The 27,637-nt window shown below is 37.1% G+C and overlaps 1 protein-coding gene across 33 annotated transcripts in view; it reads right to left on the bottom strand.

Moving 5' to 3' along the window:
• ABI3BP (ABI family member 3 binding protein) overlaps nt 1-27,637 on the bottom strand; it is a 258,099-nt gene that overhangs the window by 122,805 nt on the left and 107,657 nt on the right. For 28 of the 33 annotated variants that reach the window (XM_082695506.1, XM_082695521.1, XM_082695524.1 and 25 more), the window contains exons 7-14: nt 20,139-20,187; nt 19,045-19,116; nt 18,352-18,444; nt 12,452-12,529; nt 10,560-10,634; nt 9,761-9,835; nt 9,045-9,116; nt 8,293-8,367 (exon numbers count right to left, since the gene is read on the bottom strand). In XM_082695506.1, the coding sequence (XP_082551632.1) occupies nt 8,293-8,367; nt 9,045-9,116; nt 9,761-9,835; nt 10,560-10,634; nt 12,452-12,529; nt 18,352-18,444; nt 19,045-19,116; nt 20,139-20,187 (589 nt within the window). The remainder of the gene's footprint in view (nt 1-8,292; nt 8,368-9,044; nt 9,117-9,760; nt 9,836-10,559; nt 10,635-12,451; nt 12,530-18,351; nt 18,445-19,044; nt 19,117-20,138; nt 20,188-27,637) is intronic. The other 5 variants (XM_082695526.1, XM_082695525.1, XM_082695527.1 and 2 more) reach the window with 2 other exon arrangements.

Below are 27,637 nucleotides of genomic sequence, written 5' to 3' on the forward strand. Positions count from 1 at the left end.
CTCGTGCACCACACCTCTTGCCTCTTTACCTAGAAGCAGCTTTCTTTCTATATTTCTTGTAGTCCTTCTACAGACAAGGTGCATTTCAGGATCAAGTTCACACACTACGTAAAATAAAGCGAGCAGGGTGACCTTAAAAATAACAGTTGATTCTAACAAAGGGATACACTTCATGTCCATGTAAGCACAGAATCTGTAAGCAAGAACAGCATCAAAATAAAAATGCTCTCTTTTCTGCACAAAGAGCTGTCACTAAGAGAATGAGAGGTGTATACAAAGCATTAATTGTTATGAGGTAGATGTTACTTTCCTTCCCCATTCAGAACGGCGATATGGAAACTCACAGGAAAATTTACTCAGTAGTTAACTTGTAGTTCAGTGACATTGTAGTGATTTTGAACCAATGCTAGTAGAAGGTTTAAGAATGATAATATCACACTGTGGGACACACTCTAAGACAGAGAGGCCATCCATACTGCACCACACACGAAAGAAGCAGGAAACAGATTTCATTTTGTGAAGGGGAATCTACTCCTTTGCAAAATCTTCAAAAAATGGAAAGAACATTATGAGTCATGCAAACGTTCTAAGAAAAGTTCTATTACATTGTGATGCAAGGTTTTCTTGTGTTTAGCTACAATTTTAAAGGGTCAGATAAGAACAAATGACTTTTTTTTTTTTTTGAAGATTTATTTATTTGACAGAAAGAGGGCATGAGTGGGGGGCTGTACAGAGGGAGACGAAGAAGCAGGCTCCCCAGCACTCCAGAATCGTGACCTGAGCCAAAGGCAGCTGCTTAACTGGCTGAGTCACCCAGGCACCCCAAGAATGACTGACCTTTTAAAGGATAAAAAGTGCTGGCAGTTGTTGATCTGAGGCTTGCTTTCACCCAATTTCAAGTCATGGATCTAGCAAAGTCAGCTCTATCTGATTCTAAACAAGTTTGGAAAACTTTACCAACTTGTATTTCAACTTCTCATACCAGAAATTATGACTAAATAGTTTGACTTTTATTTATATTGCTGCTTGCTTTCGAAAAAGGCAACTGTCTATTACATGAAGTCCACATTTTCCCCTATTATCTGGTAACACTGAACCAGCTTTCTTTGATTCTGTACTTTTTGTCCCAAGAGGTATTTATTTGCCCTCTTTCTACTTTCATTCTGGAGGTTCCAAGCCAGGCAGCCATCTTCCCTCATGTTATTCCTAGAAGGTGTATAGTAGAGAAAGAAACCCTCTTTCCAGCATCCAATGGCCATTGTGGCTCATGTTGGGAACTTCCCAAATGTCAGGGACCTCTAACTTCCAAACATTTTTTCAAATATACTTAAGACGAAAATAACACATCTGCCAGGAGGCTTGGTCCCTGCTATTTCCATTTCTGGAGTTCCTGAGAGTTGAGTAAGTAAAGAACAAGAGAGCTAACTATTCACAGACACCACTTGCTAGTAGTTTTATGCTCTTTGGGCAGCTTTGAGAGACATACTATCATCTCGCTTGGCTCATGGGATGAACATGTTCTTATGATTTTGGAGTATAGATGTTTGAGGAAAGAACAGTGTCAGAAATGGAGTTCCCTAAAAATCAACAGTTCTTGATTTTGTTACAAAATTCGTATATGGTCTGCGTTGGTGGTATAGTGATGGGCATAACTGCCTTCCAAAATTACTATACATGTATTTCTGTACCAGAATAAAATGTATGAAAGGGTTAGACATCCCTGGCTTTTTACAATGCTACTCTAGCTATGAAAGTGATAGATAGATAAGAGTTCAAAGTAAACCTTTCTATTTGTTGGACACTCTACATGCTATGATGCATTAGGCAAACACCTTCTATCACCAATGTTTACTTCAGGGGATGAAATGCTCCTATGTGACATTAAGCAGATTCTCTCATCTTGCATTCACAGAACAGAAATTGGACCAAAAGTTGCAGAACCAACCAATCTAATGCAAGTAAAATAGGTAGTTCAATTCAAAGGTTAGAAAGAGAAATTATTATTATATTTTAAAGATTTTATTTATTTATTTAACAGACAGAGATCACAAGTAGGCAGAGAGGCAGGCGGGGGTGGGGGGAAAGCAGGCTCCCCACTGAGCAGAGAGCCGGATGTGGGGCTCAATCCCAGGATTCTGGGATCATGACCTGAGCTGCAGGCAGAGGCTTTAACCCACTGAACCACCCAGGCGCCCCGAAAAAAAGCAATTACTAACTTTCTTTAAAAAGAAAAAGTAATGGCTAATAACCAAATTTTACTTTTGTATTTTTCCAAAAAAGCAGTGGTATAAAATAAGGCATAGTACCATTCTCTTATTTGCTCACAACTTTCTAAAACCACACTGCTAGATTACGTGTTGTTGGTTGCTTTAGTTTTTAAAAACCGATTAGATGCAAATTCTATCATAAAAATGCTCTGGTATTGCTCTGGAAACATGATGGCACACAGATAAGGCATTTCCAATTACCAATAATTTATCAATGTATTTTATTCAAATTCCATGAATATTGGTAACTATGTGAAGACTTTCCTTTTTAAACAAATTCTTAGATGAAAGATCTCATTAGGACAGGGATTACCTCAGTCATGCTCATTAGGCACCCCAAGGTTTATTTTGCCCAAGAGTCTTGTATATGGTAGAGATTCAATAAAATTAAAAGAAATAATCATTCTATTAATTAACAGAATTAATAGAGTTGACCTGCAAGATGGCCATTATAGTGAACAAATAACAGTGGGTTTGACAGTTGGGTAGTTTATGTTCTTGGTGGGGACAAATGAAAATAAATGAATAGGCCCCTTTAATTATCTTATGATACACATCATGCACTCACAGATCTCTTCCTCTACTACACAATTAATTACCTGCCATATGCTTATGTGGCCATCCCCTGCCATGGAAATAGAATCTAAGAACATATATGAAGGAGCAATGGGAAATACTATAGTACTATCAATAAACAGCCAGACGAGAAAAGCATTTAGGAACACCACACACAGAGTTCTCAGGACCATTGAAATAAATAAATAATGCTTTCCTCAGTTCGTGGAAAAATAAAATACCTCTCTGGTTGGCCTTGAAATTTGTGAAAACAGTGCCTACAAGAAAATGTTCCTGAAGCAAAACCAAACACTGATGCTGTAAATCTCAAAGTAAATCTGTAAACCATCTGCTGCCCTTGAATCCTATTTTCTGACTCTCAGAGCATCAACACCACCACTCATCCCTACTTTCCTCCCTCTCTAGGGCTTCATCTAGCTGGGTGGGCCAGATCCCGTGCTCATCATCACCTCACAGAGAGGCAGTAGGGTCCAAATGCAGAGAGTTCCATCTCTTTTCAACCACTCTGAGCAAACCACCTGTGGCCACAACATTCCAACCATTATACCACTCCTAGGGGGTGCTGGTCATTCAGCTTTCAGGTCTTTAAATGATTTTGAGAGCTGAAGTGCATATTGTAATTTACTGAAGTTCTACAAAGTACAGAAAATAATTAGTGGATTCCCAAAGTGGATTCAAATGAAGAGACTGAGGCTGACTGTTTCCAGTTTGGACTCTCTTGTCAAGGGCGAGCCTCTAAAGAGAACTGTTTGTTGTTCAAGGGGAAGAAATTATGTCAGAAGAAGGAGTCATCTTAGCACTCATTCAAAGTACATTTAGAGGGAAAAATCATTTAGTCTGGATATGCTGGGGAAAGAACAGGCAGGAGAATTTCCTGAGGATGAAAGTAAACATGTCAACTCATCTTGGGTTATAAAAAGAAACCATTTTCTTAGTTTGAATTGGGCTTTAAATCTCTCCTGGGACTAAGTCTTTTTAAGGGGATGATCAAGGAAGTTAAAGAGGCTTAACACTGATGACATTATGAAGCCAGAAACGAAAAGCTGATTTCCACCCTCCCCCTCCAATGATATAAAGGTAGTTAGAAATCATGCATGTGCCCCAGCTGTGGGATGATATAGACACAGCATTTATGCTGCTTCTCCCATCTCTGATGCCCATGGAAAAACACAACTAGTTGGACATGCATCATTTTACTCCCTGAGTCTAGAAAGAGTCTCAGAGTTTATAGAATGATTCAGGCTGTGACTCTAACACAACAGTGTGGCTATGTGATACTTTCTTGCCATGGGAATAGGACATCGGACCATTCCATGAGAAGCAGGGTCTCTTTATATAACAATGCACATATCCTTTCCATTCCTCATAAAAAAACATTCAAACAAGTGAAATGAAGACTCAAGAATCATTATATGTGAGCTTAGAGTCTTTTTATTTTCTTTCTTCCTTCTTCTTCCTTCATTCATTTCTTTTTGGTACTTTGTTATTATTGTATTATTATTACTATTGGATGTCTGCAGCAATTCAGGAAGGTTGGCATGGACAGTGTGGTGGGAAGAGGATGCATTCGTTCCAAGAGTCCATTGTATTAAGGAAAAGATTATAGGGCATCTCTCATGTAGTGTGAATCTGTGAATTCGATTTAGTGATTTACACACTATTTCTTTTTAAACATTAGTTCTAAGACATAACAATCCAATGAAAAATGTATATATGGAAACTGAGGCTCTAAGAGGTTAAATCACTTGTCTATAGTCACATAACCGCTAGACAGTTGAGTCAGTTATTAATCCAGCTTTGTCTCACTCTGTGGTGATCACATTTGCAATAAGATTGAACTTCAGAAACTGGCCAACCTTTCCCACAGACAACTTAATGTTTCTTAAAATTCTAGAAGGCACCTGGACCTAATAACATTTAATTAACTCTGTTGGGAAGCTGTTCAACAAAAAATTTCAAAGCAAACTGTATGACATTGTTTCACTCTTAACTTGGAATGCTTTGTTAAAGAGAAGCTTGGGAAAGAAATGAATGAGGATCTTGTTTTGCTCCTCTACCCATTCAGGGACAAGCCTCTCACTTAACCTCCTTAAAAGAAAATGATAGCTCCCTTTCCTTCCATGGACTTTGGGAGGATCAATGTGATGGTATACATACAACCCTTTGAATCTCTTAATAGAAAACAAATACTAATTTGTCCAAATACAAGACTATATTATTCCAGTGAAGAGATAAACCCAACAAGTACATGCACATGCAAGCAAATGCATAATTCTTTGTGATGAGTGGAAGCTACTGAGAGCTCCTCTAGAACTCACTCTAGAGTAACACAGAAATCAAAGTCAACTGGTCACTTACCAATAGAACTTAAGACTATTCTATTGCATCATCAGAAAAATGTACTTTTCTGAACCATTGTAACAAGCACTTCAGTATTTCTAAAATGTAGCCAACTTCCTTTTAACATAGAACTTATTTTAAGAAGTATATATTCCAGGGACACCTGGGTGGCTCATTTGGTTAAGTGTCTAACTCTTCTTTTTGGTTCAGGTCATGATCTCAGGATTGAGGGATCCTTACTCATCACAGAATCTGCTTATTCCTCTTCTTCTGTTCCTCCCCCCATTCATGCACAATCTCTCTCTCTCTCTCAAATAAACAAAATCTTTTAAAAAATCTTTAAAGAAATATATATTGTGGTGTATAATTATAAAGCAGTTTTTTAAATCATCTCCTTTCTAAACTTTAAGATAAATTGGATTTGCCAAGGGAATTAAAAAAAAATCAATCAATACTACTTAAACATACTCTAGAGAGGGCTTAATACAAAATAGAATTCCAAATAATAAGATCACAAAATGCAGCACTAATGAAAGATTAGGGCAAATAAGCTGAACATGGGGAAGAGTATGTTTGATGACTACACTTCTCAGATTTTCTGGGATACTCCAAATGCCAAATACCCTGTCCTACTCTTTCTTTCATCAACTATTGAAATGATCTAGGGATTTCAATAATCAGCGTGCAAGTTAGAATTTCCATACAGCTTTTTATATCCAAAAGTAACATTGACATCTTTTTGAGAGCATGCATTCTGATGATTTGATACAAAATATGAACTAAATGTGGAAAACACAAATCAAGCAAGTGCTGAAGCAAAAGGAGTTTTATAAGAGGTGTTGATAAATCACACTTAATGGCTGATAAAGAGAAAAGCAGTTCCTGGCATCCAGGAGCTGACCTGGCACCCACAGCTAGGCTGCGGTGTTCTGCTGAGCATCAACAGTTGGTATGGATACCAACTTCACACAAGACCACGTGGCGACCAAGACGGATCAAGATGAAATCCATACCACTCTGTGATTGTGTTGAACACAAATGCATGAACACAAAAATTTCTGTCCCCACATTCTGGTTAATATGAATTTACCAAGCACAACTTTGCTACACTCTGTTCTTCACTTCTAGTTAAGGATTAAGATATTCAGTTATAGAATTACTCCCACTTTTTGGCAGCAGCCATTCCAGAGTCATTCCTTCCACATCCTATACAATAAGTCCTTTCTAGCACCCTCTTACCAAGAGATCCCACTATTTCTCATGTTCTGCATTCCCTATTGTTGCAATGAGTAAAACACCTAACTTTGTTCAAAAACATGTGTGATTCTAGAGGTCTTTGGCCAGTGGGAATTGATACAGTAAGAATAGGTGCACTGTATCCCAACAGAGAAAGCTAAAAGTTCATTTCATACCAGCTACAATATATCATTTCTTCAAAGGATACAACTAAGAATGGGACCAATGGTTTTATGGACCAGCCTTCCAATACTATCTCTACTTCTCTTCTTAATTTCAAAAATAATCACATTAGGAAACTATGGTGAGTAAACAGAAAGTAAAGTAATTATATACACTGAAACGAAATAGGAAATAGAAACTTAGTACATGTATAAATTCACACAAAATCAATCACAAGAAACAGGAAAGGCTGCAATGAATGGAAGGATGGTATGAATACATCAATATATCCAATCACAATATTAAATTTCAATTTAATTCAAATTAAAATAAGTTTTAATTTGAAATTTAACATGAAAGAAGATGTCACAGAACCTTTATATAAGAGATAGAGGCATTGTGTGCATTAGTAGAAACAAGAGCTACCTAATCACCTACTTTGAGAAACTAATCTTATACTGACCGGAAGACTCTCACACTATAATTGACCACATTTGATGATTCTTGCCTACACTGTGTGAAATAGTATTGACTAGTGATAAGGTAGTGCTTCTCAAACTTTACTGATCATACCAATTACCTGGAAATCTTGTTAAAAGAGCAGATCCTGATTCAAAAGATTTGGAGTAGACCCCAAGATTCTGCCTTTTTAACAAGGTCCTAGGGATGCCAATGTTTCTGGTCTAAGGATCATACTAAGTAGCAGAAGGATAAAATTTAAATGTTGTGAGGGAAGGCCAGGAAGTTTCTAGAGCCAATGCTCATGCCTGAAATCATTACCTACTGAACTGCTACAGCTCATGACAAGCCTCAACACTTCATCCAAAAGGGGGTTGGCAGTCAATAGTTGCAAGCTCTCTGGCAGCCCAAGGTTGCTCTGGCCATAGAGAGGTAACTGGATAGTGCAAGTGCTTCCTGCAGCATTAGCCACTATTCATACTCTGTCAGAGCAAGACCAGAATATTCCTTTTCTGGAATCGAAGGCAAAAGGAACCTTTCCTTTATTAAGATCTTTAATCTCCTCAATCTTTGTCTCTTTGGAGCCTTACAATCCTCACTTCCCAACATATCTCCTCACTACCCAAAGCTTGGTTTGATTCAGGTTTTATATATAGTTCATGTGCTAGGCATCAACACTTCATAAATAGTTTCCTTGAGGAGATTTTGGTCAGTTCACTCTTGAATAATTATAGACACCAAAAAACCTAGGAAGGGAAAAATCTCAAGGGTTAGGGTTAGGGTTAACTGACCCTATGCCTTTAATGTTAATAACCCAAAAGCTGAGAGATGAAATGAACTAAGATTTCATCTAGTTTACTTTGCTTTGTGAGCTGTAATCAGCTCACAATAATGTGAAACATTATGCTGATAATACTAATTCAGACCCATGATATGCTATTTTTGATACTGTTCTCAATGTCATAAAAGATGTCTCTAGAATATCCATGAGTCAATTCACAGTTCATCTTCTAGCCACACTTCCAATTATCTATCCAGACACCAAAATACAGATTTTTAAAACAAAGATAAAACTATTATGTGTTTGCATCGAGAAAAACATGACATTGTTCTAAGTATCAAGAATGGATTATAGCTTTACCATTTACTACAAGTATTTTGATAATCAACTAGGGAATCTATAAAAATAAATACAAGAGCAGTTATTCAATATTGTTGGTCCAATCTATTATTTAACAAAGAATAAAATTACCAGTTCGAGGTGAGAGAAGTTTGGAATCTTCTGATGTTTTACTTGTAGGCACAATCCATGGCTTTCTACTTGAAGCTACAGCAAAAAGAAATGGAATTCACTGAGGTTTCTTTGTTTTTGTTTTGTCTTGTTTTGTTTGGAGAAGAGAAAGGGACAGAAATAGGTTGTTGGTGTGGTTAAGTGGCTACCAGAAGCTTGCAATAAAGACAAGTGCTAATCCAATCCAAATTTATTTTATATCAAGAAATCAATATGCATCTATCCAGAGATCATTTGATTAGTGATCAGAAAGAGACCAGATTTGGGGGGTGCCTGGGTGGCGCAGTCGGTTAAGCACCCAACTCCTGGTTTTGGCTCCGGCCTGATCTCAGGGTCCTGAGATCCCGCTCTTCCTCAAGCTTCCCCACTCAGTGCCTCCTGTTTGAGTTTCCCTCTCCCTCTTCCTCGCCCCTCCACCCTCCCCACCCTGTGCGTGTGCAAATCACACAGGCACTCTCTCTTTCACTGAAATAAATCTTTAAAAAAAGAGAGAGAGACCAGAGTTCAGTGTCACACTTTCAGCATTTTTTCAGGATAAACCCCAAACCAGTATAAAATTAACATACTGATGATTGTTACTGTATTTGTAGAAAATGTAATGAGACAAACAGACTTTTTTTTCTGTTTGTTTTTAAATCAACCCCTTGTTTGGCTGAGTTAATTAAGCCATCACTACCCCTGTCTTAATGCCAGCTTTAAAGTGCTGCTATTACCCAGAGTGCCCTCAGGCTTCTCAAAGGGGAAGGGTGTGTTTGCCTGAGGAAATTCTGGAAGCCTTTTCGGAGCTGCAATGAAACACATAACAAATGTTATAACCCGAGGTACAAGTAAGAGAAAAGAGATTTTAAAATCTCAAGCTTGCAAAAACAGAAAAACAAACACAAAAAAGCAAATTACTCATGTCAACTAAGGTATTGTTAGTAGTATGTCTTACTCTTGTGGTTTTGATGCTGGATACTATAGTAGTGCTTCTACTTCTATTTTTTATAATCAAGCTACTAAATTGGAGGAATTTGTGTTCTTCTTTTCACCCTAACTACTGTCTTAATTTCTTTAGTCCTGCGTATGTGTGCTCTTACATATATTTCATCTTAACTCAAATCATATATTTCATTTTAACTCAAATCAAGCAGCAAACACATCTGAACTAAAAAAAAGTCCATCGAATAAAAAGAATCAAATAGAATATCAGAATGTGACCACCAAAAAGAAAAAACACCAAATTATTTGTCATATAGATTCTGTAGGATCCTAAATTGTAAAATATAACGGTTAAAGGCTTGATGTTGGGGATCTTATTATTCTAGAAACCATGTGTCCCTTCTTTCTTATGAGGAGATAAATTTGAATGAATATGCCTAAGGATTTCTTTAAAGCATGAATAAAACTTCCAAGGCAATAACAAGCTGCAATGTTGAGTAATTTTTACCTAGAGTGCTCAGGGGCAATTCAAACCTAGGTATTAGAATAGTTTGCAGGATTTCCGGCGTCCTTTCGCTGAGAACTAAAATAAAGAAGAATCCAGTCAGCAACTCCTTGAGGCAGGATTTGACATTGTGGCTCTCACACTTAATCATGGGAAGCATACTCATAACACAGTGTGCACAAGGCAACTGATGCCTTTCCTGGAAATAGCTGGCTCCCCCAGGAAAAGCTTCACATAGCTATTAAAATGTGAAGGTATAGTTTCAGAGGGCATGACGTGGCATGGGAGATCAACATAACAAGTACACAACAAAAGACATGTTGCTCCTTCTCAGCAGAAGACAACAAAGCAAGACTCTCTTGGGCCAGGAAGCAGCTAACTTGCATGACATGAAATTCTTATTAAAAAGCAGGACACTTTGGGGGATTCTCCTCAAGTTTAGTGCACAGAAGCCTCAGGAAGCCTATTGAAACAGAAAGCACAGACACAATCAAGACTTCCAGGTTTCCCCAACCCCTGTAAGATTTGTGGGTTAAAAGGCTGGCATTCTTGTTTTTTTCTATACATCCCAAGAGACCGGTAAAAGGTGTGTGTAGTCGGCATCTAGCATTCCAAGCTGCCTAGAATATCAGTCACCAGGATCAAGGCATGTTGTTGACGCTAACAGAATTGGCCCAAGAAATGGATGAATAACAACTGCCAATAAAGGGGGGAAATAAAAGGAATGGGGGAACTAAGGCATTGGGGTTACTTTTTGTTTTTATGAGTGTTGGGAGTTAAGAAAAAAAAATGTTAAAATTACCTAGTGTTTTTTCTGAAAAGTCTAGTGCACTAGACACAGTGGGTTTTGTCGTCCTTGGCATTGACTCAGGTGTCACTGGAAGGTAAAAAAGACAACTTTACAAATTCAGATAAAATAATGAAGCAACCAAAGATCATAAGGTGCTTTTGTTGCCCTTTAGAATTAGTAACTGGCACATAAATTGACCAATTCTTTTCAAGTTAATTAAGGACTCCCTGGCTTGCCCCAGATGCCTGAGCTGACACTTCTTCCAACACTGCCTTGCTGACTTTGGTCCACTTTCCCTGTGTTCCAAAAAGCACAGTGAGCTGACCTTGGTGAAAGCACTTATTAATCATAATTTTTTTCCTTGCCTGTCTTTTTCTTTCTTATTATCTCCAGGGCTCAGCACAATGTCTGGGGTATAGTCAGCAAGCATATGACAAATATTAAATGAATTAATAAATGGGCAAATTAAAGAATGACCCAAGGCAGAAAGGTTTATTGAGAACTATTACATTAAAGATTTCTCTCTTCCAAACGGCAGTCAGCATGCAAAGCCTGGAACTGGATTATAATTATGGTAAGGAATCAAATGCTCAGCCGCAAGACACAAAATAAACACAACACTGAATAATCAGGTATAGTGTTTGCCTAAGTGTTTCTGAATAGGAAAATTCTGAAGAAGGTTTGGCTGAGAATGAAAAAATCTGTAGACGCTCCCGTCAGATGCTGTGCCGAGGGAGGAAAGTATAATGGGAAAAATGGGTTGGATCTTTGGGGCAGAAAAGAACTTGGAGTCATCTACTGGGTCATTCCTATGTTTTTCTTGGTGCCGACAAATTATATTGAAATTAGAAAAATTACCTAGGAATTTTGTTTGAATAGAATATTCTAGCACCTTAGATAGTTTGTACCTTTGTCCTAACACCCATGAAGGTGGGGGATGGAAGGTCCATCTTCCATGTAGGTAGGAGCCGAGACTTCTTACTCTGTCAGAAAGAGTCCTACTTGGATAGGTTTCTTGAGATCAAGTTGTTCTATTTCCCCACCAATCTTTATCTTTTCTGAACCAGTTATGAATCCAAGAGTTTAGTGCAAAGTAAATAATCACTGATATTTCAATTTACGGCAGTTTTGTGGATTAAAAAATTCACTTTAGATTGAACATGTTTTGCTAAATGTGGATTTGGGGAAATTCTGGACAAATGTTTGTTTTACTAGGCCCTGGATGAGGTGGTACTGCTTTGGCAAAAACTTTGTGGTTCAGAGAGTATCACGTCCCCAGTGGGCCATACTTAGGCAGTTCATTCAAAGAAGAAATGCTGAATGTTTGTTAGTAAAGGCTGATAAACTATGGGGAAAATGTATCCCACATTTATTCTTTAAAGGATTTTCACTGAACTATTATATATTTCTTTATAGTAGGATTATTAACCTTCTATAGATTAATCTTCCATAGAACAATTAATCTAATTGTCCTAAATGATTCTAGGGCACTTTCATAGTTATCATGCTAATGGGTTTCAAAGGAATTATGGCATTTTGATAAAGTGACCACTTGTGAGAGAAATGAAAAATGAGCTCACATCTTCATAAGAAAGGAAAGCACATGAACCATAGTATTACATTCTAGTATAAAAATATCCTAAACATTGAGGGGACAACTTTACTTAATGTGAAAAATACAGCTTCCATATTATATATTGGGTCATATGATTCCATAGTTCCTTCCACATCAGCTGTTTTTCCAAATGTGAAATTAAGAATCTACAATCTCTTATTGTTTGTGCTTATGATGAAAATTAATCTCCTAGTGGTCCTTCACCAGAAAAAAGTATAAACTCATCAACCATTTATCATTTTTCAAAATATTTATTCCCTCAAAGTTAACAACATAGGGATCTCATTACCTGTTATGGCCCGTGCTGGGATTTTTTCTACATCTGGTGTTTTAGATTCAGCAGGTAATGCCAACGTTTCATTCTTAGCTAAGAAGTCAGAGAACAATCAATCACCTCACTTCTTCATAACACAGTGCCCAAATAGAATTCATTCAAAACATCAAGTAAGAGATTATTTCAAAAAATCAATTTTGCTCTTAATTCTTCCCACCAGGCAGTCAACAAATTTATTATGCATTTCCACCAGGGATTCTTCGGAATTCCGTCTCATGAACTCTAGGTACTTCTTTAAGATTTAAATTGGCATTGGGATGAAGAAAAAGAATCACAACATAAAGACAATTATCAAGTCATCCCTTTCACAATGATAATAGAAGCAAATCAGTTTTCAGTCTGTATTATGGGAGTCTACAATAGATTTTTACATAGAGCTGATTATTTTCGGGAGTGTTTTAAGATGCTAGACACAGGTGTCGCAGGTGTTACTGTGTTTGCCATGTCTAACGGTCACGGGTGTATTTTAAATTCATGTGTACATGAGGTTGCACAGCATTTTTGCCCAACAGAAATGTTAAATACATTGTTCAAATTAATTGAGCAGGGCATAAAGAGAAGGGACTCTGAAATAACTAAAAAACAAGTCCAGTAGAAATTTTGGTGATTTCCATTCTTAAAATATCTAAATTTAATCAACATTTTTTTTTTCTGTTGTAGTCACAGCTTTTGTTTAGAACCATCATGATTGTTAGCATAGGAAAAAAAATTCAGATTACAGATTTTTATGAACATTGGTCCTGTTATTTTCAAGGTGTACCATGGGAAGTGTTTTCTTGTTTGTTTTGCTTTGTTTTTAAGTGTGAGATTATAAGGTTTTTCTTTAGTGCTCTCCCTCAGGGTCCTCTTCTCTCTTAAGACATCTTTGTTAATCCTTCCTGTGTAACAGCCTACATTCTCAGTTATTTCCTTGGCTGACTAGGACTATTATTTATTTTAACCTACAAATCCTATATATTTTTTTATTAGTGATTTTTGTGTTACTAATCTGACCTTTTTTTTGAATCCTCTTTTATTTCTTATTATTTTTTTGAATTTTTATTTGTTATTTATTTTCAAGTTTTTAGTTAGTTTTCAATTAGTTAACATATAGTGTAGTATGAGTTCCAGGTGTACAGTTTAGAGATTCAACACTTACTTATTATTTTTTTAAAATTTTTTTATTGTGCTGTTAGTCACCATGCAGTACATCATTAGTTTTTGATGTAATGTTCCAGGATTCATTGTTTGCATTTAACACCCAGTGCTCCATGCAATACATGCCCTCCTTAATACCCATCACTGAGCTATGCCATTCCCTTACACCCCTCCCTTCTAAACTCTCCAATAGAATATTACTCAGCCATCAGAAAGGATGAATACCCAACTTTTTGCACCAACTTGGATGGGATTGGAAGAGATTATGCTAAGTGAAATAAGTCAAGCAGAGAAAGTCAGTTATCTTATGGCTTCAGTTATTTGTGGAACATAAGGAATAGCAGGGAAGGTATTAACAGATCCTATACTTTCAAACAAATGCTCTTAATTACTTAATTACTTTACTTAATTACTTTGCCCTCAGCCAGCAATCACATTAGCCTATTGGGCTGTTAATGGCTGAGGGGGTGGGAGGTAAGCTACCTTCCCAAGAGACATTTGTATTCTTTACACATCACTAATTCCTTACAAAGGCATACTATATTTCTAAATACATTATTTCAGATGTCAGAGAAATTGGTAGGTGGGGAAGATATTTGCATGAGAGAACTTTCATGTCTCTTACCAACCCATGAATATTCACCTACACTTTCTATAGACCACTAGAGTTCTGGCAAGAGTGGAGTAAAATGCCACAAGAATATGGTCTAAATCCCAGGAAATTCCCTTTCCTCTCTGATTCTTCTGTACCTTTTTTCAACACAGTTGTTTCCTTTCATTTTTGGCAGGCTAAGTCTTGGCTTTGGCAAACACTTTGTATGCCCCAGGGAGGGGTGTGTGTAATACTAGCTTTCTTGTTTACTTCTCTCATTATTCACACCATGTGTTCTTAGAACAAAAGCTATTAATTTCTTGATGTCCCATGATGGGACCTGCTGGAATGAGGAAATTATTTTTAGGATTTACCCCCTCAAAAAATAGTACTTTTCTGAATTGCAGTGTTAAATAACTTCAGGTAAGTTGACTTCTCCCGTGCTGGTATAAAGAACTATTTAACAGTATCTCTTTCCATTAAAAACAATAAACAACATGGGGGCTTAAGTGGGTAGGAGAAGAATCAATGAAACAAGATGGGATTGGGAGGGAGACAAACCATAAGTGACTCTTAATCTCACAAAACAAACTGAGGGTTGCTGGGGGGAGGGGGTTTGGGAGAAGGGGGTGGGATTATGGACATTGGGGAGGGTATGTGCTTTGGTGAGTGCTGTGAAGTGTGTAAACCTGGTGATTCACAGACCTGTACCCCTGGGGATAAAAATATATGTTTATAAAAAATTAAAAAAAAACAATAAACTTAAAATGTAATTTTTAAATACAGTCTGTCACAGTGGCACATTTGATGGATTTGTTGGGCATTTTCAAAGATACTAGCTATTAAGCTCTTCAATGCATAAGAAATTTGTCATGTGTTAAATTTAAGATGGTGTTTCCACAGAAAAACAAGTCAAAAAAGATATTTTTTGTTTGCATACAATTTTTCTTTATTGAAATCACACTCAATCCTGAAAGTGTTTAGTGAATCATATCAGAAAGATAAAAGGAAAAACTAAATAAAGCAAATGCACTGTTTTATTCCCTAAAGGAAACAGAAAGACTGAATGGGTATTAAGGTAGTGCTTGGAACTTAGCAAAACCCCAAAAGTTTAGGAAATACCATGCAAGACTAAAGAACACAACATGCTCCAGTTCAAAACTGACAGTGGTGGTCTGGGTAAAACTGCTCATTTTCAACCTCCTTCACAAATTCTGTATTTTGTAGTTTTGCTGGATGGATAAGGGGTCACATCAGCAAGAGACTGGTCAGTTCCTTTTTTGCCCCCTCCTTCCAAACAAGACTTTCCCAGAGGCAGGGCAGGGCAAGGCATATAGGCTCCGGGCAGGGAACAGGGGAGCCCAAGAACACTAAGCACTGGATTCTGAACATAAGTTGAGTGAGGAAAGTTAATTTGGAAGGTTCCCAGATTTTAGCACAGCATTTAGATATTGCAGGGTTTGGTGACAGTTTTATACTTAAAAAAAAAAGGTGATCAAGTCTGATGTACAAATTAAAGAAATGATTAAAGTCACTCATCTACATTCTCAGAGGTAACTCACTCTGGGACTAATAATTTGTAGTAATGCCAGAGAGTAACATTCGGTCATTATGTGTTGACTGAATGTAGCCACACAGGGGTCCGGGGGTCTATTTCTGCACCCCCCATACAAGGTGGACATTCATTTATGGAAGTATGAAAATTCTTCTCTAGTGCCTGATTCAGAGAAAATTCTGCATTTTTTAGTCTAGTTCAATGTCTACCACATCATGCCATCTCCTTCCGTATTTATCAATAGCTCAAGACCATCTCCCAAGACTATGGAAGGGTGGTTCTTAAATTATGGTTCCCAGGCAAGTGGCTTCAGTATCTCCTGGCTGCTAGTTTGAAAGGCAAATTCTCGGGTCCTGCCCCTCATCTACTGAACCAGGACCTCTGCAGGTGGGTCCCGCAGTCTGGGCTCAGAAGCCCATCAGGCTTATGTTCCATCAAGCTTGAGATGCTATGATATACATTACGAGGGTCCTGACTAATTTGATATTCAATGCAGCAACTAATTTACCCCAGTGAGCACCGCAATTATTCCCTGGGCTCCTATTAAAGGGTTTTGTTGGGTCTGATTCCCAATAAATCATTATGTTTTTATTTATTTTTTATTTTTTTAAAAGATTTATTTATTTGACAGAGATCACAAGTAGGCAGACAGGCAGGCAGAGAGAGAGGGAGAGGCAGAATCCCTACAGAGCAGAAAGCCCGATGCAGGGCTAGATCCCAGATCCCTGAGATCACAACCTGAGCTGAAGGCAGAGGCTTAACTCACTGAGCCACCCAGGCACCCCTCTTGTGTTTTCAAAAACACCGAAATTTTATCAAGCTCTTTCTACAAGTGAGAGGCAGTATCAGTCTCAAGTAATTAATAATTCGAACACACCTGAACTCTACATTAGCTCTCATTGAAAACATCTCATAACCCTTTGACAGTACAGTATAACAATTTTCTAACAATCACTCTATCTGAAAACTTTACCTAGATAAATATATGTATTTTGGATAATTTGATAAATGTTCACTTTAAAAAAAATATATAAACATACATTATATAATATATATTAATATATACAATATATAATAACTATTTACCTAGAGAATGTGATTTATATAAATTTTTCCAGCACTCCAATCTCTCTGCCCCTCCCTGCTTTTTTTTATCATGATAAAATACACATAACATAGAACATATGATCTTAATTAACCTTTTCAGGTGTATACTTCAGTAATGTTAAATACATTCATAATGTTGTGCAACTATCACCACTGTCCATCTCCAAAACTCTTCTTATAAAAGCGAAACTGTATCATTAAACACTAACTTCCCATTTCCCTCTTCCCTCCAGTTCCTAGCAACCACCATTATATTTCTGTCTATAAATTTGACTGCTCCAGGTACCTCGTGTAAGTGAAATTACACAGTGTTTGTCTTTTTGTGACTGGCTTCTTTCACTTAGCATACTGTCCTCATGGTTCATCCGTCCTGTAGCATGTGTCAGAATTTCCTTCCTTCTTACAGCTGAATAATATTGCATTGCATATATACCCACATTTTGCTTACCCATTCATTCTTTTCAATCTGAGGGTTTTGAAGAGGGGGGGCGGGAGGTTGGGGTACCAGGTGGTGGGTATTATCGAGGGCATGGATTGCATGGAGCACTGGGTGTGGTGCAAAAAACAATGAATACCGTTATGCTAAAAATAAATTTAAAAAAATTAAAAAAAATTTTTTTTAAATTCTTAAAACTCTTACTTAAATTCTGGTTAACATACTGTATAGTTTAGTTTCAGGTTTAAAATATAGTGATTCAACACTTGCATACATCACCCAGAGCTAGTCACAAGTGTGCTGCTTTATCCCTATCACCCACTTAACATCCCCCCACCGACCTGGTAACCCATTGGTTTGTTCTCTATAGTTAAGAGTCTGTTTCTTGATTTGCCTCTCTCTCTCTCCTTTCCCTCTCTTTGCTCAATTGTGTTATTTCTTAAATTCCACATAAATGAAATCATATGGTATTTGTCTTTCTCTGAGTTAGTTTACTTAGCATAATACCTCTAGCTCCATCCATGTCGTTTCAAATGACAAGATTTCATTCTTTTTTGTGGTGAAGTAATACTCCATTGTGTATAGAGATCACATCTTTACCTGTTCATCAGCTGATGGACACTTGGGCTGTTTCCATAAATTGGTGATTGTAGATAATACTGCTATAAACATCAGGGTGCCTACCCATTCATTTGTTGATGGACACATGAGTTGCTTTGATGCTTTAGCTATTGTGAATAATGCTAGTGTGAACATAGATGTCCAAATGCCTCTTTGATAACTTTTCCCAGTTCTTTTGGTTTTATACCCAAAAGTGGAATTGCTGGATCGCGTGGTGATTCTATGTCTGATTTTTTGCAACAGCAGCTGTACCATTTTTTATTCCCATCAACAATGCACATGCCTGTCCCTTACCATTTACTTTGAAATGTCACAATAGCTCATTTGCTAGATTCCTTGGGTATTCTAGGATCATCGTGCTAGTACTTAGTCACCACCAAGTTCAAAAATGGAACATTGCTGCTTACCTAACTGTGTCTTGATTGCATCGGAAATCTCAAGCATTATGGATGTAGGAAGTTTAACAGTGGTTTCATTAAGGCCTGGAATAATAAGATGGACTGCAAGGAAATATAATAGGGTAAGAGAAAGTAAGTGCCTCATGACATAAAATAAAGCTCAGAGCACCAGGTAAAACAAATAAATAAAAAATAAATAAAAATAAAGCTTTGCACTTATATGGCATCATCAATTTTAACTCAAACCTAAAAAAAATATGACTGTACTTTAAACAGATTTTTTTAAACGTTCAGAACTGAACTACAAAATCCTCCAGCTTTTAATTCATAGACTCAAAAATAGTAAAATGGCTGTTTAACATATACAGTGAACAAAATGCCATTATTAATAATAACTTTTAAAAGAGCAGTTTGATGCAGTAAGGACTCCCTCCTAACAACAACACTATGGGGCAAGTAAGATGGGTGCCATCATTCCCACTAAACGTGGGCTAGAGTTGTTTCTCTAACACACACTTATAGAGGTAGCATCTCTTGGCTCCTAGCCAGGCATGGACACAAGCCAGAATCCTCAATATCAAAAGGAAATGAACCAATATCATTTTAGTAGATCTGCTAACAATGTAAAATTCCATAAGTGCCCTATTAACCAAAAGTAGCCTGACATGCTTACTCTAAGTACAGATACCAAGATACACTCACCCAATATTGTTCCTCCAAAGGAAGTCTTATCTGGGGATTTAGTTGAAGCCCTGTGAGTAACATTCTGAATCACTGTGGAAATACAAAAGGTAGCAGTATGATGAAAAAAAAAAATAGGAAGCAGTAAATAGCTGTAATGTGAAGACATCTGCACTGGGAAGCCCTAATATAACTTTTTATTTAATATAAATTAACTCTTTGGACTGCTACACAGTCAACGAAAGGACTGGAAGCCACATCTCACCTTCACACCTATGACTTCAAGTAATGAAAGGTTATTATTCTATCATAAAGTGCTCCGTTTAAATGAGATGAATATTTCCTTCTTCATCTCCATTCTCTGATGCCTTCCCAAGTTAAAGAAATAGCACAAAATGAGGCAATTCATATAGTAAATCTTAAAAAGTAAAAATGTATATTATCAAAGCAAAGAATCTCAATTAGTTCAATATTGACACTGTTTTGAGAATACACTTGAGACTGTGTTTTCTTAAAATGTGTAATTACTTTAAGTGTCCAATTTCTTCTACCAAGGAACTTTCTGGAAATAATAGAGTCATTTTAATAATTTAAAAAACTGAAAGTCAAAACAAAAACAACTGGATACTGAAATAAAATGGACATAATTCTTGAAAACTGTAGGTCTTTACTCTCCCCAAAAGGAGCACTAAATTATAATTTTTATTTCACTAATTCAAATATCCTGTTAATGATTTTCTTCACGTATGCCAACTTAACCCTGAACAAAGCCACACATTTTCAGATGGATTTTAAAATTTAATACTTATTGTGATTGCTTTGTACCAAAAGTTTTACTTTGGTAAAACACAACCAATGTGACTTGCCAAGACTTGGCCTATTGGTACAAGAGCCAAAATTATCTACTAACTTCTAATTTGCTAGAAGATACTTACTTCTTCACACTTTTGCTTTAAAATGATCGGAGAAATTGAGGGGAAAAAGTGCTATATTTAATTATCTCAGTGGAAAAGTGTATGAAAAATAGTTCTAAACTGTTAACTGTATTAGAATTGAAACAAACAAACAAAAAAATAGGTCAAAACATGCATCCAGAACAGACTCATACAAATTACCTTGTTTGATGACTGTTATTGGAATTAGCTTCCTTGGGACATATGCTGGCTGAAGAGAGAAGACAGTGAGCTTTTTAGTTAGTGTTAACTTAAAAAAAAAAAAAAGATACAAGAACTGGAAATAGCTCTGTGTTATCTACAGTTGCTGGAAAGATCTTTAATGCATATATCTACCTGTATTCTATTGGACTCATTTGGTTTTCCCTACAGATGTCCAAAGGCTTGAAAGAAGCGGTCTCGGCAGAACTCCCATTATTTTAGTTGACCTGGAAACTGCAGTGGAAGGAGCTAAGCCTTGCAAATAGACTACCAGGTGATTTCTCACTTCATTTGAGATGTGACTCAAATTATCTTTACATTTCTTCTCAAAAAGATGCCAAGCTACAGATTATCTTTTAAAACTGATTCATGTCTATGATGTGAGTATGCTCAGCCACGGCTGCTGTTGCTACAGATGACCCGACTTCCATGAACTCCTGAGACCAAGGATCACCTTGCCCAAGAAGGCAGAGCTGGGACTCAGATCCAGACATTTCTACCCCCAAATCCCATACTCTAAACCATTCTGCTCATATTTATGCACAAAGGACCTCAACGTAGAAAGGCATCCCAGGATGCTGTGCCTGCTCTCCTCTCCCAAATTGCCTCAGACATCCCACAGGAAGTTTTGATGTCGTGGAGTGGCTTGAACTAGGGACAGGTTTAGTGTTAACTTGAAAGCAGAGGCATCACTGGACAGAACTGTGAGCCAAGGACAAGACAGCTAAGGGAAAGACATGGGAACAAAATAAGGGAAGCAAATATATAAGGAAGAATTAGATGGAGTTAAAGAGGGGAGCATGACATTGATTTGTTGATGCTTGAATTAACCTGTATATATGATAAAGAGACTTCATGTACCAGACCTGTTAATAATCCAGGACATGCTGGGTGAGATACTTAACCACATAGGTGTTCACAGTCGTGAGCAAGAGACTTAACATGCTCCCATTTTAGTGAATAATGTGCCCGTAAAAAGGGCCACAATACCAAGCTTACTGTGAGATATTTTTCTTCTTGTATGAAGGTCCTTATGGTTAAAAACCCCAAAAATAGAAGTTTACTATTATCAGATTTTTCAAGCTATTTATAGCTCTTTAGACTCAGTGCCACAGACTGAATGCTTATATCCCCTCCACCCCAAATTTATATGTTAAAACTTAACTCCCAACTGTGATAGTATTTATGAGTAGGGCTTTTGAGGAAATGATTAAGTCCTGATGGGTCCACCCTCTGAATGAGATCAGTGCTCTTATAAAAGAGGCCCCAGAGAAGTCCCTCTACCTTTCTACCCCGTGAGGTCACAGCGAGAAGATGGCTGTCTGTGAACCAGGAAGCAAGCTCTCACCAGATACCAAATCTGCCAGTGCCTTAATCCTGAACTCCCCAGGCTCCATATCTGTGACAAATAAATGTCTGTTGTTTAAGCCACCCAGTTTATGGTATTTTGTTATAGCGGCCTTAATGGACTAACACACCAGTATTTTCCTCTATAACAATCTAGCCCAATCTAATCTGATCCTAAACTAAGAAAATAATAAAAGATAAACACCCTTACATATAAATTATCACCACTGTGCAAAACAACTACATCATCCAAAAGCAGGGCTTTTATTAAATAAACCATGTTTCAAATTTTATATCTATTTACCAAAGTGAAAAATGTGCATAATATAAATAAATACAAAGATTATAATTATATCCACATCATAACCTGATTTTTATAACAAGTATGTATACACAAATTATCAGAAAGAGATAGATCATAGGGTTTTTCTGGCAGTGGTTATTTTTTATAAACAGATTAATTTTGTATACTTTCCTGTATTTCCTGATTCTTTATAGGCATGAATTACATTTTGATTAAGAAAAGATTTTTCAGTCAACAGTATACAGTTACTACACATGCTTGTGTTCTGCATAGCTTATGTGCTATTGGTAAATAGGAGGATACATAGTATAATTTAGACACAATTCTTCCTAGGCAAAGGAGAAGGGAATAGCAGAAGTAGTAGAACTTTCCATGGAAGAGGAAAAACATTCTTAGCTTGGATGTCACCCTGGCTGCAGGATCTCTTGTAGCTCTATCATAAGAAAGTTAAACAGGAGCCCCTGTACACAGGATCTTTTCCCAGAGGGGCTCTGCCTCACCTTGCTTTCACCTGTCCTGCTCTAGAGAGAAAGGGTTGCCAGCATGTGGCCTTTGAGAATCATTTGAGGATTTCATTTTATTTATTTTTTTATTTATATATTTTTAAAGATTTTATTTATTTATTTGAGAGAGAGAGAGAGAAAGAGAGAAAGCACAAACAGAGGGAGGGTCAGAGGGAGAAGCACACTTCTTGCCAAGCAGGGAGCCCAAAGCTGAACCAAATTCTGGGACTCCAGGATCATGACCTGAGCCGAAAGCAGTCACTTAACAAACTGAGCCACCCAGCCACCCTCATTTGAGAATTGATAAATGCCAGTTGTGCCAACCTTCAGCCACATGGGAGCCGCTTACAGGAGGAACCACATTGCCTTTCCAGGTACTAAGAACCATTTTTGTTAGAGCTGTTGCTACAGTTCCAAAGATTTTTGAATGGCTTGTTCTCCATCCTTATGAGTCCTGCTATTTAGTGCACATTTTGCAGAATGGTAAGTTTTTCAGACACATCTCTTTAGCAGAAACACCTACAAGTTGCTGTGTTGATTGCTTTGGAATTTCATTATTTCAATTTTTAGTTCCTTTGCTGTGATGATTTGTTTTTAAACAATTTTTGACAAAGACAAATGGAAAATAGCCCATTCTTCACATGAACAGCATGAAGTTTCTCTTTGAACTCTAACTTGAGGATCTACCAATGTTCTATTAAGATGATGACAAGACTATATGTACAGTATGTGCTGCCAAAAAACGAGGAAATAATTTAGCTGCAGGGTCCAATTCTTCTTAGACCTATAATTATGCTCTTGCATAATCTGCAATCCAAAAATGCATCAGGACTGGACTCTTGAGCAAGTAGCTGCCTCTCTGTAAGTAGGGTTTTTAGGAGCATCAGGAAAATACTCCTGCCTAAAATGTCTATGCTGAAGGCTCTAAATTGCCAATGAGAAGTTGGCACTGTGCATCCTTTCCCTATGTCTTCTTATAAAAGTGTAAGGGAACATGTGCTACTGGGATCCACTGAGAAAGGAAATACTGTGATAATTTCCAAGTTAACAGCGTTTAGCCAACTGCAACACAATTTTAATCAAACTATTTCATGTACAGTGTTCAAAACGGTGCAGTAACCCTTCCTCGCCATCCTAGTTTTGCTCTTATGCCTTGTCCCTGCCGGCTCTCTTTTCTGTGCAGATTTTGCTGACTCCCATTCCTGCTGCAAGCCTTCATCACCATTTCCTTCCACAGCCCTCGTCCTCCCTTCACAGAGTCACTATTTTCTGTGTGTTTACTGTATGCCAGGAAGTAAGCATTATTTACCTCCTGTCCTAGAAGAAATGTGGCATTTTATTTTCCTGATTTTTAAGATAACCTGTTCCTGAAGAACAGGTTGCACTATATCCTGAGCTGGGGAACTAGTTAAGGGAATTCACTTCTACCACGGACAATGTGGCTGAGTAGCCAGTGGGGAAATTCTACGGGGAGAGGATGCTTTTATGGTAAACAGCAATGAACTGAAGACTGAGTCAGCGGAGTTTAGTCCTGGTTAGGGAAAGCCTGTGCTTACCTAGAAATAACCAGAATGGTAGTAACCATACGGGATGGGGGACTTCCTATTCACTCTGCATTATACTAACTTTCTTCTCATATTGTCTTGAAAATTAGCTTTAATATGTGTAGTGTTAACACTATTCTTTGTAGGCTCTTCTTCACAGTCTTGTCTATTTGATATTTTTGCGGTGTCAGAATATTCACTACAGATTTATTTTCAGGTCCTAAGATAAAAAAGCTGGGGCCATTTGGGGCATGGCAAGGGTTGCTCAAAATCAGACTTCAATGGTTTAAGAGCCAAACCACATGAGAAGAACTTGGGCCTGTTACACTGTGGTTTTAATTCATTTTTAGGATGTTCTAATGAAAATTATGAAACATATTGATTTAATCTAATGTCCTACTTGCAAAAGTCTTCATATTTCTGGTCATTTAGGGAAGAGTCAGAATACACCTTTGATAATATTACTGGCCTAGATATAAATTTTTCAAGTTTCTGCTTAAGACAACAATTGCTAAGAACAGAAGGATACCAGATATATTAATTGTACACATTAAGGTATGGGTGGGGACCACATGGCATTGCTCCCTATTCACCCCACTCATCTGGTAACTGTTACACTTTAAAAATTGACACCACTTCTCTTTTTGCCAATAATAGGCATGCCTTTAAAAAGATGGGTGGATCTCTGATGGAAAAAAATGAAAGGGTGAAAACAGATGTCATATATTATGGGAACACTTTTTCTAAGGAGACTGGAATTAAATAATTAAACTTTTATTTTAAAATTTCTGTTAAATGCTAAGTACTTCAAAAACAGATTGTTTAGGGGTACCTGGGTGGTTCAGTTGGTTGAACACTGCCTTCAGCTCAGGTCATGATCCCAGGGTCCTGGGATTGAGCCCCACATTGGGCTCCCTGCTTAGTGGGGAGACTGTTTCTCCCTCTTCCTCTGCTGCTTCCTCTTGCTCATGCTCTCTTACTCTTTCTCAAATAAATAAATAAATAAAATCTTTAAAAAAATGATTGTTTAGCTAGTGAACTGATAAGATAAATATGTTTTTTAAAAATATAGACATAACGTATTAAAATTAGGTTCTTTCAGCCATTGTTCTAGATTGAATCATTTTATATATATATGATATTACATTATGTACATATTATATAAATATAAAATAAAACCTGATAGTAAACATTAGGTTTCACCTCCATAAAGAGTGTTCTAGAGTCTCATGAGTGAAACAGCAAAATTACGATAAATGTGTTTTTTCTTTCACAAGAACACGGATCTCAAGTAATACAATTTATATAGAAAGAATCACTGTTTTGTTTATGCACCTTGTCCCTATTTTTCTGAGGTATAGGTAGGTAGGGATGATACTTAAAGTGCTTGACATGTGGTAGAACAAAGGGACCGACCAATCAGAAGAGACCTCTGCTACACTTCCCAGCACAAGCGCACGGCCGCTTGCCACTAGAGCACGTGGTTAGATACAAGAATTACTTATTTAATGTGACCAGATGCTTAAGATCAGACTTCTTTAACATCTGCATTTTTAACATAAATAGCTATCATCTAAAAATAGCCTAAAGTTCAAATAGTTTATACCTTTTCAAATATCTCTGTTTAGAAGATGCTAAGGTGTTTTTTTTTTTTTTTTTAAGATTTTATTTATTTATTTGACAGAGATCACAAGTAAGCAGAGAGGCAGGCGGGGCGGGGGGGCGGGGAGGCAGGCTCCCTGCTGAACAGAGCCCCAATGCGGGGCACAATCCCACGACCCTGGGATCATGACCCGAGCGGAAGACAGAGGCTTTAACCCACTGAGCCACCCAGGTGCCCCAGAAGATGCTAAGTTTTTGTTGCATGGAAATTTTAGGTGTAATCATGTACAGGTGAATGAAAACATTTCTCAATGTATCTTTTGCTTAAAACTTTAAAAGTAACTTTATTTCATAGCTCTTAAAATATTGCTTTTAAAAGCAATCTCAGAGATGTCTGTCTGAATATTTGGATTGATATTGACTTTATTTGGATTAAAATATACCTCTAAAATATCAAATCTGTTTTCAGAATCAATTCTAAGTGGCCATGTAAGATGCTCAAGGCTATCTCAACTGGTTCCTTTCCAACTTCCTGTGTTCCAGAGCTACCCAAGAGCACAGATGGCTTTTCAGAAGTGACAATGAAGAAAGTCTCACAGAGAAGACTTAAAATAGCTTTTCAATGAATTTGGGCTTTCCTCTGGAAATAGCTAAGAGTTTTAAACCACAGCTTGTCACAGCTGGTTGGAGTTGGGGAGTACTCTGCCTCACAGCTTGAAGGGATAAAATATCTGGCTTTGGGTCATAGATGCAGAAAGTTTCCTCCTGGACCTTCTAATCATGGCTATTTGTGATATGAAAAAGAAATTAAGTTCCTTGGGAGTAAACATCAAGCATCTTTCCCAATTTTGCTGAGTAACTCTCACTAGATGAAATATTCTGCCACAAGATGTTATTGGAATATGATTGCTGATAAAAAGGAATGAAAGAAATGACATCATTGAGTCACATGTAAGACAAAGCAGGCCAGCCAAGAGGGTGGGAGATAAGATATGTCTCCTAGGTAACCGTTTACAACATGACTGAGGATTGTTCTAGAAGAGAAAAAAGAGCAAATCTATTCCCTGTGATTGGATTTAAGACAGACAAAGCCAAAGTGACCTTAATAAGGAATGACACAAGTCAATACTTAGTACTGGCCAAATGATTGTTCACAAAAAAAAAATTTCAGAGCTTAACCAATCTATAGCCTTACTAACTGCAAGACAGCAAAATAAAACTCATATAGAGTTTAATTATCATAAAATCAAACCACTTATAAAACTAAAATCAAAATAAGGAAATATTTGTCTGCTCTCTGGATAGGCAAGAGCTTTCCAAAGTATAATGCAATTGAAAATATGACAATGGAAAAGACAAATAATTTGATTAAACAAATTATAAGACTTGCCTTTTTCAAAAATTCCCATAAACAAAATTGGTAACAAATGTGAGAATAATGTTCCTAGTTGATATCACAAAGAGTTGATGTTCTTTAATTGATAGTCTTTAAACTATACAATAAAACATTTGAGACTCCTAATAAAGAAATTTTAGAACTAAACTATTCATAAAACCCATAAGACTCCCAAAAGGTCATTAAATGGAAAATACAAATGGCTAATAAGCAAGTGAAGAAAGTAGTGCTATTTTAGAAATCTGAGAAATAGACATTTTAAAAACCATTTTACTATTACATTCGCTGAAAATTTAGTGATGGAAATATAGAACATTGATAATCGGGGCACTATAGCAAGATAACTCTAATACATTGGTAGCAAGATTGTGAAGTGGCACAACCTTTCCAGAAAGAAATTTGATCATATATAATAGGAAGTTTTCAAAATGTTAATGCCTCCTCTACCTGCTCAGGACATAATGGCCTTCCCATTATAATTCAGCGTGTGACTTAAAATGCAAACATCTCTGTGAGGGTTGTAACAATGGTTTACATTTATAACAGGTAGTACATACCTGGTGTGGTGCTTCCTGAGAAGAGATTTGGACAAGTGGGAGAAAAGAGGGAACAAGGGACTGAGTTTCTGTAGTGAGGGGTGGGGGCTCTAGACGGAGGGGGTTGTCAAGCACATAAGATGTGCAGGTATTTACTGAACTCAAGAGAGGCTAAGGCACAGTAAAAATAACCCAAGCCAGTTGCTTCACTGTTTTGGAAAGATTGGC

The sequence above is a fragment of the Mustela nivalis genome, assembly GCF_964662115.1.
Source record: "Mustela nivalis genome assembly, chromosome: 1".
Classification (NCBI taxonomy): Eukaryota; Metazoa; Chordata; class Mammalia; order Carnivora; family Mustelidae; genus Mustela; species Mustela nivalis.